At 37.8% G+C, this 14642-nt stretch overlaps 1 protein-coding gene across 1 annotated transcript; it reads left to right on the forward strand.

The window, feature by feature from the left end:
• Positions 1-13236: 13236 nt before the first annotated feature.
• On the forward strand, positions 13237-14379 carry LOC102590188 (F-box/kelch-repeat protein At3g06240-like). Its single transcript, XM_006346490.1, has one exon. The coding sequence runs from the start codon at positions 13237-13239 to the stop codon at positions 14377-14379; it is 1143 nt and encodes a 380-aa protein (XP_006346552.1).
• Positions 14380-14642: the final 263 nt, after the last annotated feature.

The following is a 14642-nucleotide window of genomic DNA, read 5'->3' on the forward strand; positions in this document are numbered from 1 at the left end:
AAGGTAATTCCTCCAATGAAATGACAAATGTTGAAGTTTTAATACATAATGAGTTGGTAGATGTAGCTCCTACTTTCTTGTATTGCATTGAACATGTTTGAGATGGAGTTGATGTTTCCTCCTAGATTTTGTGTAATGTTTATGATGTTGCATGCACGATGGGCTTCTAGTCTTTAGTCGTTAACCCCCTTAATGTTTTTAAAGTGTCATTTGAGAATGAATGTTCCCGAGTGAGGGATAATGTGACGACCCGGAAAATGAATAGGTGAAACTAGAGCCTAACGAGTTTGTCTTTGAGTTGATGTGAGGTTGAGGTTGTAAAATGTTGTCCCGAGCATAGGTTGAGGGATTTAGGGATTAAACATCAATGTACGACTCCCCAAGGACCACCCTAGGGGTCCTTGAGGAGGACCCTAAAGCCTAACCCCCAAGACCCGAAGAAACCAAAAAGCTGCCAAAAATATAGTGACTCACAGATGCGACCTACACCCTGTAGGTCCATCCATGCCCCATGGATGGCCTCCGTGGGTCAAGGTCCCAAATGGAAAGCCAAAGAATCAATCCACGACTCAGCTACACGGAGCATGGACCCACCCACGGTCCGTGGGTGGGGTTCGTGAGTCACCACCTGTTTGCTGTCAAAGTCTCGGCCTAGCTAGGGGTCATTTAAGAAATTCATTTTAAGTTTAGTTTAGTTGATGGATGGTTATTATTGAATAATTAAGGTATTTTAAGGGTTTTTAAAGTATTAAACTCTATTTTAGAATTCATTATTTCAAATCACTCCAAAGTTAGAAACCTCCCCTCCAAAAGTTCTCTCTTTAAAAACCTCTATTGGAGGTGAAGGATTCAAGCTCTCAAGCTCAAGAATTCATATTTTTCAAGGGATTTTCGTGGGGTTTCTTCCCAAAAGGTATGGTAGTCTTCATCCTTGACTTAGTTTCTTTCAAGGAGCCAATTTCAAAGGTGATTTCAAGTCTCCAATGTTTCCCCAAAAACCCTATTTTTCAATCTTAGCATGGGTTTGATTCCAAACGGTTTTCAAAGGATTTAAAGATGAATTAAGATGCTATCTCCCTTGAACCCATATTTTCCCCCAAATTCATAAGTTGTAAATTGTGATTGGGAATTGATTGATCATGGAAGTATGTTGAATTGTTTATGTTTATATTCAATTAGTTGTTGAATCGTGTCAATTTCCTTATCTATTGTAGTATCTTAGATTTAAGGGTTGATGTTGGTTCATAGCCTTGGAAGGCAAGTTCATGAAGGATTTATGCATGATTATGATGTGAAGTATATGTGTGTGATCTCAACGAAAGTGTTATGAACATGTTTAGAATGTAATTGTGTTGTGATTGAAAGCATATCCTCAATTTAGTACTTATGAATGATGATGGTATATGTGAAAGGTTATTCTCACATACTCACACACTCATGAATGAATAATGAATGAAGTTCTATGATTATGTTAATGATGAAGTATATATTTAAAGACTATTCTCAATTGTACTCTAATGAATGATAATGACATGTTGTGGAAGGACTTTCTCACAATATGGAGATTCTTAGTTGGAAGGCTATTCTCATCTTTGAATCTATGAGCTATCCAATGAATGAATGTTGGGATGGGATGGATGCTCATCCATGAGTTGAGGCGGAGTATCTAGTAACAATCCCTATATCCCATTTTAAGGAATCTTGGGTTTGAGATGGTTGATCAACCGTGAGTTGAGGCGGGGTATCTAGTAACAATATCTTATCCCATAATGAACTAAAGTAATGAATGTTAAGTACTACATGGGGAATAGTGCTAAGCACCGAGTGGATACGTCTTGAGATGGGTGCTCATCCGTGAGTTGAGGCGGGGTACCTATTAGCAATCTCTTGAGATGGATGCTCATCCGTGATATGAGGCGGGGTATCTAGTAGCAATCACCCTATCCCATAAAGTATGTGCTCACATAGGTCTAGCTAGTGGATCCACTTAAGCTAAAAAGAATGGTCCTACCTTAGGCAAGTAGGAATCCCTTATCCGCAGAGGGTGACACTGGGATTCCATGAATTACTCACATGGTCTATGTCGGTTAAGGGTTACCCCCACAAAGAATGTTAATAAACCATGGCTTCTCAAGAATTCACTACTTAGTGTGGATGGTAGTATGGGATGCCATCCATGCATGGCACAAGTAGGCTTTGAGAGTTGTCATGGTGTGTTCCTTATGATGTAATGTTAAATGAAATGAATGTGCTCTTATGATGATGTTAATGAGAATGATAATTTAATATCTAACTAATGAAGGTGCTCTAAATGAAGCTAATGAAGAATGTTAACTTATATGCTTAAATAAGATGATGCATGCTATACTTGGATTGTATTATGAGTTACTTCCTTGTTATGACTTGTTGAATATGAATGTGCCTTGTCTATGGTGATTTCAAAGGAGTACTTAGTGTGAGTAGTAGTATGGGATGCTACTCATACATTGCACAAGTATGACTTAGGGTTGTCCTAGATGTTGGTCCTAATGTGTGGATATGACTTATGAAATGTTTATGTTCCTTATGTATGAGTATGGTCTATTGATGAAAAGGAAGAATGGTAAGTTCACTTTTGGTGGCCTTAATGTGGTACCTAGTGTGGATGGTGGTATAGAACGCTACTCATACACTGCACAACGTATAGCTTGGGGTTACTTATGGTGAAAGGTTAATGTGATGAAATGGATTATATGTGATTTTGTTCTAGTGTGATGAAATGGTTTATATGGTTGATTATGTTCTAATGTGATGAAATGACTTGTATGTTGGTTATGTTTGTATATTATGCCTATTATACTCATGTTCATGAAGGTTTTCTCAAATTGGCATAAAGCATGATTTTAAAAAAAAATATCCGATTTATGCATGGTTTTTGCATGGTCTCCATACTTAGTAGTTAATTGTGCTAACCCATATTTCTTCATCTTTTTACCAAAGTGTAGGGTTTGGAGATGTGATGTTCTATACTTGGAAGATGAGTTTCTAAGGAGCTTGGAGTTGAAGTTATGGTGAGTCTTCATAGTTCGAGGACAAAACCACTAGTTTCCTTATGTCTTTTATTTTATGTTTAGAGCTTTTGTATGGGCTATGTTCCAAAGTTGTATCCAAAGTATTAGATGGTTTGAAACAAAGTATAGAAAGTCTTCCGGTTGGTTTTATAAGAAATGTCTTTGATTGTAAAGAAAACGTTTAATTCCGCCTTATTTTCCTATGTTCTTATGTTTAAGAATGCTATGAGGCTTGTATGAGACCCCTTCGGGGTCGAGTACGCCGTGTCATGTCTAGGGGGTAGCCTTAAGTCGTGACACAAATCAACTTAGACTACATTGTGTTAACTTCATAGTTTGGAACATTACATACTAAAGTGTATACAAGCGAAAAAATAATGATAATATCATAATTATTTTTCTAAATTACTCGAGTTTAAGAAATATGCTCTCTTAGGATGGAACTACTAACTTAATCAGAATAGTGGTATCTTTTACTCCGCTAAACTTCGAACTCATTCAACAACAATAAATCACACGAAAGTTTTTAAAATGTAAGAAGAGGCGTTGAGCATTAAAAAATTGTGTTTGAAAAATGATAGGGATCCCCTCTATTTATAGTCAACAAAGGGTAATTTGAACAAGTGTTTTTTGTGTCTTATCTGAAAAGTCATGACATTTTCAAGAAGTCACAACCCTTTGGAAAAGTCACAACTTATTGAAAAAGTCACAACTCTTTATAAAAGTCACAACTCATCGAAAAAGTCACAACCTAAGTTAGGGATATGTCACGACCCAGAAAATCGTGATTGGCACCCACACTAACCCTCCGGTCGGAGAACCATTACTACTAACTAACTGACACGAAATCCAAATATTTAAAGATACAGAAGCAGGTTTAAATGACTAAATATTGAAGTTCCATATATTTCCAAAAGATCTAACAACGAAAAAATGCGGAAAAATATGCCTAGAACCTGAAAGTCAATATACCAAAACATCTAACAATGAACCAAATTGTAAAGGAAAAATGGGTACAACCCAAATAAACATAGAACTAACTAAAGAACTAGCCTAAGTCCAAAATTGGGACATAAACGAAAGGAGAACTCCTGGCAGCCCGGAAGAACTGACTCACCATTGAATTCGAAGCGATCACTGATCTTCTAAGTGAGGTCTGTCAATAACCGCCTGAAGATGCCCTGTACTCAACAAAGAAAGAGCAAGTGCAGTATCAGTACACAATCACAGTGTACTAGTAGGATCACGCGGCTATCCCACTAAGTGCAACATATATAAGTCAATACAACATAATAATAACATGCATACACTGAACATATACAATATCATCATCATTTACGAAAACGAAGTACAATTTTACATTTCTCAAGATACACAGTTACAACAAGTCATTTGTCCTCTCATGGAACCCAAACCCAAATAGTTAGCATACTGGAATGTGGTACCCGATCCAATTTTTATGCCGGAATGTGACAACCGATCCCATAATTATTCTGGAACGTCGCAACCGATCCAAGTTAGTGTGTCGAAATGCAACACCAGATCCATTCAACAAGCCACATTCACAATAACAATGTACATTCCTATAATCATACAATCAAGTCATTATTTCATGACATTCATCATTCATCTATCCTAATTTACAATTAATGTGATCAATAATGCAACATTCGCATGCATACATGTATTATAATGAAGCAAGAACATAGATGCGTCGCACAATCATAGAATCACAACCATCACCTTCTTCGAAACAAGCTTGAATCCCCTAAGAAACTTGATTCTTCCCTTTTCGGATTCGTTCTGCTTGTTCTTGGTCTACGAACGATTAAAATAACAAGGGAATCAATAAACAATAACTAATTACCTGAATTACTAACAATTCTATCAACCCTAGATCATATCCATGATCCTCTTACCTAGATTAGAGCTTCCTCCACCATAAAATCCAGAACAAAACCCTTCCACATTGATAATTACCCATTAGATTACGTTCTACGGATTGAAAAACTGATTCGGGGAGTTAAAATCTTACCTTTACCCTCAAGAATGGTGAAAAGCTATCAAGAAAAGCCATGTGTTCGGTCCTTAGCTGTCAAGTTTGAAAATTGTAGAATAAAATGATTTTGGGGTTTATTTTTTACTTAACTGGCGACTGTCCCGCCACAACGGTACTCACTCTGCTACAGTGGCCTCGCCTTTGCGGGAGAAATCCAACCTCAGCGGTTTGCATGGTACTAGTGAGTCGATTTAAGAATTCCTAACTCCCGTTTCACAACACGGCTTCCACCAACGATACTCAGAAACTACCCGTTCACTCGAAGATCGATTTCGAGAGTTCTACTCGCCCAAATTTAATTCCGTAAAGTCGTACAGGTTCCTTAATGTTTTATCTATCTACTCATGTGATCAAATTCATACCCAGATCATTCAATTGCTATCAGATTTCCCTAAACCTCACAAACTCTGATTTCATCCAAATTTTGAATAGGTTGGGAAAATCCAAATATTATAAAAAAAGTTTTTCGGCCCAAAATTTTTCCCCACTTGCTTTTCTATAACGATAGGAACAAGTCGTTACAATAGATACCAATTCGCCCATCACTCGTCCCCGAGTGACAAAACTTAGGAAAAATAAGCTAGAGAAGGAATGAAGTAGTACCTAAATCGATGAACAATTGGGGATACTTGTCTCTCATGTCCCTCTCGGTTTCCCAAGTAGCTTTCTCAACTGGATGATGCTTCCATTGAACTTTCACGAACCTAATATCTTTAGTCCTCATCTTACGCACATCACGATCAAGAATTGCAACCGGTTCCTCCTCATATTGTACGTCCTTGTCTAAGACAATTGAGTCCCACCTTCTGATATAATCCTCGTTACCATGATATCTCTTCAACATGGACACATGAAATATCGGATGAACTCCCGATAATTTAGGAGGTAAAGCCAATCTATACGCTACCGATCCTACACAGTCAAGAATCTAAAATGGACCAATGTATCGCGGTCTTAGCTTCCCTTTCTTTCCAAACCTCATCACCTCTTTCATTGGTGATATCTTAAGAAGAACATTTTCACCAGTCTGAAATGCCATGTCTCTTACCTTATGGTCTACATACTTCTCTTGTCTACTCTGGGCTGCTAAAAGCTTAGTTTGAATGCTCTTTACCTTCTCTTGAGAATCCTTTACTAAATCGACCCCCAAAGTTTCACATCTCCAGCCTCGAACCATCATATCGATGATCTACATCCCCTCCCATATAACGCCTCAAACGGTGTCATATCAATACTTGAGTGATAACTATTATTATAAGAGAATTCACACAAAGGTAAGAACTTATCCCAATGCCCTCCAAAACTAATCACATATGCCCTCAACATGTCTTCTAACACTTGAATAGTCCTTGCTAACTGTCCGTCTGTCTGTGGATGAAAGGTTGTACTAAAAGTGAGTTGTGTGTCTAATTCGTCATGTAATTTCCTCCAAAGCTTGGAGGTAAACTGCGTACCACGATCTGAGATGATAAAAAGGGTCACCCCATGTAACCTCACTATCTCTCTCATGTACACCTTAGCCAATTGTTCAACATTATAATCTATTCTTACCGGATTAAAATGGGCTGACTTAGTCAACCTATCAACCACTACCCAAACAAAATCAAACTTCCCCAAGGTCTTGGGAAGACCAACCAAAAATTCCATGGCTATCCTTTCCCACTTCCATTTCAGAATTGGCATTCTCTGAAGCACATCTGTAGGCCTTTGATGCTCATATTTTACTTGTTGTCAATTTCACCACTTAGCCACAAACTCCACTATATCCTTCTTCATGACCGTCCACCAATAAATTCGCTTCAAATCACGGTACATCTTGGTCACACCCGGATGAATTGAATATCGAGAACCATGAGATACTGTCAACAATTTCTGAATCAAGTCATTAACTCGAGGAACATAGATCCTTCCTTTAAAATTGAGCACACCTTCTGCATCAAGAGTGGTCTCATGTGCCTTACCAATCACAGTCTTCTTCTTAAGTTCATTCAAATTTTAATCCTCAAATTGTTTGGCCTTGATCTCCTCAATGAACCTGGCCCTTACTTCAGTACTAGCTAACACCCGACCTCTCTCTAAGATGCCCAACTGTATGAACTTAGACTTTAAGGTTTGAATTTCCTTAGCCAAAGGTCCCTTGGTGACACTCAAGCAAGATAAACTACGCATACTTAGCGATTTTCGACGCGTCTGCCACTACATTTGCCTTGCCCGGATGGTATTGAATGGTGACATGATAATCCTCGAGTAATTCCATCCGCCTTCCCTGTCTCAAATTCAGATCCTTTTGAGTGAACACATGTTGCAAACTACGATGATCAGTAAATACATCACACTTGACACCATAGAGGTAATACCGCCATATCTTAAGAGCAAACACTACAGTGTTGGGTAATTCCTCTCATGAACCTTCAATTGTTGCAATGCATAGGCTATGACACTTTTATCCTGCATTAACACAACCTAAACCCGAATTGGAAGCATCATAATAAACAATAAAATCCTTACCCTCTACTGGTAATGCTAGAATAGGCGCTTTAGTCAAGAGAGTCTTGACCTTTTGAAAGCTCTCATCACACTTTTTAGTCCATTCAAAGGGTATGTCCTTTTTGGTAAAATTTATCAAGTGAGTGGCGATAGAAGCAAAGTTCTTCATAAATTGATGATAGTAGCTAGCGAGCCCCACAAAACTCCTAACTTTTGTCACAGAGTTAGGCCGAACCCAATTCTTAACCGCTTCAATCTTTTGAAGATCTACCATTACACTTTCTTTTAAAACTACATGCCCAAAAAATGCAACCGAATTTAACAAAAAATCGCACTTAGAAAATTTAGCATACAACCTTTGTTTTCCAAGAACACCCAGAACAATACGAAGATGGTCGGCATGCTCTTCTTCACTTTTTGAATAAACTAAGATATCATCAATAAATACTATAACAATCGAATCAAGAAATGGCTTGAACACCGCGTTCATCAAACTCATAAAAGATGTAGGCGCATTAGTCAACCCGAATGACATAACTAGAAACTCATTGTTCCCATAGTGGGTTCTAAACGTTGTCTTGGGCACATCCTCTGGCCTAATTTTTAACTGATGGTAACCTGACCTTAGATCAATCTTAGGGAACACAGATGCAGCTTTTAATTGGTCAAAAATATCATCTATTCGAGGCATAGGATACTTATTATGAATGGTGACCCTATTCAATTGTTGATAGTCTATTTACATCCTCATACTACCATCATTTTTCTTAACAAACAAAATTGGAGCACCCTACGGGGAAGCACTAGGACGGATGATTCTTTTATCAAAAAGTTCTTGGATTTGAGCCTTAAGCTCTCTCAATTCTACCAGAGTCATGCGATATGGAGGGATGGAAATGGGACAAGTACCAGGTTCTAAATCAATGCAGAAATCTATATCCCTATCCGGAGGCATACCAGGCAAGTCATTAGGAAACACTTCTCTAAATTCTGGTACCAGGAATAGATTCAATAGATAGAAACTCAACCTCCACATCTCAAATATGAGCCAAATAAGCCAAACAACCCTGCCCTACCATTTTTCTAGCCCAAATGAACGTTATGATCTTAGCTTGCTTAGGCTTGTACACCCCTTCCCACTCTAATTTTTCCCTTCCCGGAATTTCTATAGTCACAGAATTAGTGTTACAATTAAGCACAACATAATAGGGGGACAACCAAGTCGTGCCTAAGACTATGTCAAAGTCAGTCATAGCTAAAATCACTAAATCAACCCAAGTGTGATAACCCATAAACAAAATAGGACAAGCACGATAGACATGGGTGACTATGACAGACTCTCCATCTGGAATAGAAACATGGATGGGGGCATCAAGTATCTAACAGTTCATATCAAATTCTGAGGCAAATCTCACGAATACTTAAGAATAATAAGAACCCGCATCAAATAACACATTATCCATTCGGTCACAAACAAGAATATTACCTGTGATCACTATGTCAGACGCCTCTGCCTCATTCTTGCCAAAAAAGGCGTAACACTGAGTTGTATCATCATGACGAGCGACTTCCCTGCTTGGCTGCACCGTACTTTTGCCTGCGTTACCATTTCCTCTACCTCCGCGGCCTCGCTGATTTCCTCCTCGCCTACCTTGTGGTCGACCTCGACCATTATTACCATTTCCCGCGTGTACCACTGATCTAGATGGCTTTTGCGCGGAATACATCACGCGGGGGTGGGGACAATCTCTCCACATATGCCTAGGTTCTCCACAATTATCGCAGGTATGATCAAAAGATGGCCTGCTACCCATCGAAGGCACGACACCCTGGCTATCCTGAATCAAATTATGTGGTGGAGTTCATGAGTAATTACCTATAGAGGCGGGCATGGCAGACTGAATTTGCCTGGCTGCAAGTGTTGGCCTCACTGCCCCTTTGGAGTAAGAACTTTGAAAGTTACTCGAGTTTTTTTTCCCTTTTGCCAATGCCTTAGCCTGACCGTCTCGCCTTACCCCTCTACTTTCTTAACAAAGTCGGTTACCTCATTAAAGCTTCTCCTTGCAGAGGTCATATGAAAAGACAATACCTGCAATTCTGAATTTAGCCCCTTAACAAATAGCTGGATCCTCTCTTCCTCAGTAGTCACCAATTGCATAGCATATCTAGACAAAGCATAAAACATGGCCTCATAAGCAGCCACAGACATACCACCTTGCTCCAAAGCCATAAACTCATCCTTCTTGCGATCTCTCAAAGTCCTAGGCACATACTTCTCTAAAAATAGGGCATGAAACTGAGTCCAAGAAAGTGGAGGTAAAACTGAAGATTTGCATTCCACATAAGCTCTCTACCACTCCTTAGCCTAACCTTGAAGTTAAAAGGTCACAAATTCAACCCCATGTTGATGGACAATTCCCAACTTATGAAGCCTCTCATAACAATCTAGGACGAACTCATATACATCCTCACTCTCTGAACCATGGAACACATGAGGTTTCAACTTCAAAAACTTAGTCAACATTTCATGCTCATTACCTGTCATAATAGGACCCAACAAAGGACAGAAGAAAGCATCTGTACCTACAGTTCCACCCACCTTAGGAGTAGTGATATAAATAGGGGGATTGGCGGGAGCTTGAGTTACTTGAACAGATGGAAGCACTCCTGGACCAGCCAATCCTTTCAAAAAATGACATGATCTGTTGAGCTAACAGTTGGTCTATAAGAGGAATACATGTGGTCTCTGCCTGCACCTCTTCCTCTTGTCCAATATCCTCAACATTTTTAACCTCGATATTTTCTTCTATCTCTTCCTGATGCACGGGAGGAGCCTCGTTCTTTTGAGCATTTTCAATCGGTACTCCATCCCTAGTAGGCGCAACCCTTCCTCGGCCTCTGCCTCTAGCTCTTCCTCTACCCCTTCCTCGACCGCGACCTCTCGCTGTAGATTCCTCAGCTGGAGCATTGACGAGAGCTACGGGTCTGACGCTATTGAATCTAGTGCTAACCAACTGCGGATAGAAGAGTGAAGGAAGTTAGATACCAATTCGAATCGACAGATACCAATTGGAATCAAGTTATAGTACGAAAGGAGACAAGAGAAAACAGAGAGATTTCCTATAGTCCTATAGTCTCTCGAAGAAAAGTAGAGATGTCTCTGTACCGTTCCGCAAGACTCTACTAGACTCGTTTTGGTACATCGAGATCAACGAACCTAGGTTCTGATACCAACTTTGTCACGACCCAGACCATCGTGATTGGCACCCACGCTAACCCTCCGGTGGGAGAACCATTTCTACTAACTAACTAACACGAAATCCAAACATTTAAAGATACAGAAGAAGGTTTAAATGACTAAATATTGAAGTTCACATAAACTTCCAAAAGATCTAACAACGAACAAATGCGGAAAAATACGCCTTGAATCTGACAATGAACCAAAAGTCTAAAGGAAAAATTGGTAGAACCCAACTAAACATAGAACTAACTAAAAAACTAGTCTATGTCTGAAATGAGGACATAAACGAAAGGAGAACTCATAGCAGCCAGGAATAACTGGCTCACCCTTGAATTCAAAACGATCACTGATCTTCTAAGCGAGGTCTGTCAATTGCCGCCTGAAGATGCCGTGTACTCAACAAAGAAAGAGCAAGTGCAGTATCAGTACACAACCACAGTATACTAGTAGGATCACGCGGCTATCCCACTAAGTGCAACATACATAAGTCAATACAACATAATAATAACATGCATACACCGAACATATACAATATCATTATCATTTATGAATACGAAGTACAATTTCACATTTCTCAAGATACACATTTACGACAAGTCATTGGTCCTCTCATGGAACCAAAACCAAAATAGTTAGCATACCGGAGCATGGTACCCGATCCAATGTTTATGCCGGAACATGGCAACCGATCACATATTTATGCTGGAACGTGACAACCGATCCAAGTTAGTGTGTTTGAATGCAACACCCGATTCATTCAACATGCCACAATCACAATCACAATGTACATTCTCATAATCATACAAGCATGTCATGGTTTCATGGCATTCATCATTCATCTATCCTCATTTACAATTAATATGATCAATAATGCAATATTCGCATACATACATGTATCATAATGTAGCAAGAACATACATACATCACACAATCATCGAATCACAACCATTACCTAACTCGAAACAAGCTTGAATCCCCTAAGAAACTTGATTCTTTCCTTTCCGGATTCGTTCCGCTTGTTCTTGGTCTACAAACAATCAATTTAACACGGGAATCAATAAACAATAACTAATTACCCGAATTACTAACAATTCTATCAATCCTACACCATACCCATGATCCTCATACCCATATTAGGGCTTCCTCCACTATAAATTCCATATCAAAACCCTTCCCAATCAATATTTACCCTTTAGATTAGGTTCTACGGATTGAAAAAAGGATTCGGGGAGTTAAAATATTACCTTTAGCCTCAAGAATGGTGAAAAACTATCAAGAAAAGTCTTGGGTTCGTTCCTTAGTTCTCAAGTTCAAAAATTGAAGAATAAAACGATTTTGGGGTTTATTTCCGACTTAAGTGGCGACTGTCCCGCCAGAGCGGTACTCACTCCACTAGAGCAGCCCCGCCCTGGCGGGAGAAATTCTGCCTCATCAGCTTGTACGGAACCAGTGAGTCGATTTAAGAATTTCAAACTCACATTTCACAACACACCTTCCACCAATGATACTCAGAAACTACCCGTTCATGCTAAGATTGATTTCGAGAGTTCTACTAGCCCGAATTAAATTTTGTAAAGTCGTACGGATTCCTTAATGTCTTATTTATCTACTCATGTGATCAAATTCATACTTAGATCACCCAATTGCTACCAGATTTCCCTAGACCTCACAGACTCCGATTTCTTCTAAATCTTGACTAGGTTGAGAAAATCCAAATATTACGAAAAAGTTTTTCGGCTCAAACTTTTTTCCCGCTGGATTTTCTATAATGACGGGAACAAGTCATTACAAGATATTATTTAATTTTAAAATATCTGTGCATTAAAAAACTCATATGTCACCTAATTATCAATTCATTAGTATTTCTATATATAATTTATTGACCTATTCAAATACAAATAATTTATTTATTATTAATATTTAATTAATTAGGTAATTTATAATATTTTAATTTAGTGTACAAGTCAAATGCCAAACATTCTCATGATAATTAAAATTGATAGATGAAATTTATTCAAAATTTATGATTGACATTACCCAATCTAATTTGTACAAAAATTACAGAGAACTAGGAATTATTAATTAGATCTGAATTTGGGATAATAAAATCTTGAAACATTAATGTTTTGGCTCTTTATTGATAAATAAAAGTTCCATATATGAAAGGAGCATGCACTTATTTTTCAAGGAATAAGTTTTGGATCCTTACAAGTCTCTTTGGAAGAATAATGATACACCACAAACCTTTAAAAACCACAAAAATGCAAATTAAGTGAGTATTAGTTAGGAAGATTAAGGTACAATGAATAAAAATTTGGATCCAATGAAATAGGGACATCAATCTCATGTTACAAGGTGTTATAGACATCATTCAGAAAAGAAAGGGCACATAACAAAAGATGATGGATGGAATTATGAAGGAATTGCCCCAAGATGTGGCGATATATATATTTCTAATGCTTCCAGTGAAGTCTTTATTGCGATTCAAATGCACATGTACAAAGTTTTGCAATATCATAAAGTCATCCACTTTCATTCATCTTCATCTCAATTGTTCAAAGGATGAATTGATGCTCTTCAAGCATTCCATTAAACAAAAAGACGAACACGACCTTTATAAAAATATATTGTCTTTCCTATCAAGTGAAAATGCTTTTGATTTTAAGCCTGTTTCTCCAAATTTTGAGGTTCCATATGTGACCACCACAAGTGCTTGTGTTTTTCTTCAACTCATTGGTCCTTGCAATGGTTTGATTGCTATAACAGATTCCTTCGCCACTGTCTTGTTTAATCCAACAACTAGAAATTACCGATCAATACCAGCTTGCCCTTTTGGTATTCCAAAACGTTTCAGACGTTCCATTAGTGGTATTGGGTTTGGCTTTGATTCCATTCAAAATAATTACAAATTTGTTAGGATATCGGAAGTTTACAAGGATTATATGGATAAAGATATGAAAGTTGATATTTTTGACTTGTCCACTGATTGTTGGAGAGAACTCAATGGTCAACAAGTACCTTTGGTGTTCTGGACGTCATGTTCAGAAATACTTTACAACAATGCCTTTCATTGGTTTGCCTCTACAGACGATACAATTATTCTTTGTTTTGAAATGAGCACTGAAAATTTTTATAATATGGAATTGCCGGAATCATGTCATTGGTTTGATGGCAAGACTGATGGCCTTATCATTTTAAATAACTCTCTTACCTATATTCGTTACCCTGATCCATTGTCAAATCGCCCAACTAAAGTATTGATAGATATATGGATAATGAAAGAGTACAATAAAAGAGAATCTTGGATAAAGAGATGCTCAATTGGACCTATAACTATTGATACCCCATTAACAGTATGGAAGGATGATTTATTGCTTCTTCAAACCAAAAGTGGAGATTTGATTTCCTATGATCTTAACTCTCATGAAATCCGGGATCTTAATTTACATGGTTATCCCACAAGTTTGAAGGCTGTAATTTACAAGGAAAGCTTAACCCCAATTCCAAGAAAAGGAGACAGTATTGTAGTTCAACAATTTTAGAATTTGTTTCACTCATCAAGTCAAACTTGATGAATTAGTTAACTATATTTTGAAAGATTGAAAGTAATATATTACTTATTTACTTTGGATTTTGCACTTTTTTTGGAAATAATTATTAATATGAGTATTTTATCATAATATTCATATGAATTGACGTTTTATATTAGGCATTGAAAAATAACTTGAGGAACACATAAAATATTAACGGTAAAATATGAAAAAAAAAACAAAAAGTTTCATTTCTTTATATGTTAAAAGTAACA

This window comes from Solanum tuberosum, unplaced genomic scaffold (assembly GCF_000226075.1).
Source record: "Solanum tuberosum cultivar DM 1-3 516 R44 unplaced genomic scaffold, SolTub_3.0 scf00077, whole genome shotgun sequence".
Lineage (NCBI taxonomy): Eukaryota > Viridiplantae > Streptophyta > Magnoliopsida > Solanales > Solanaceae > Solanum > Solanum tuberosum.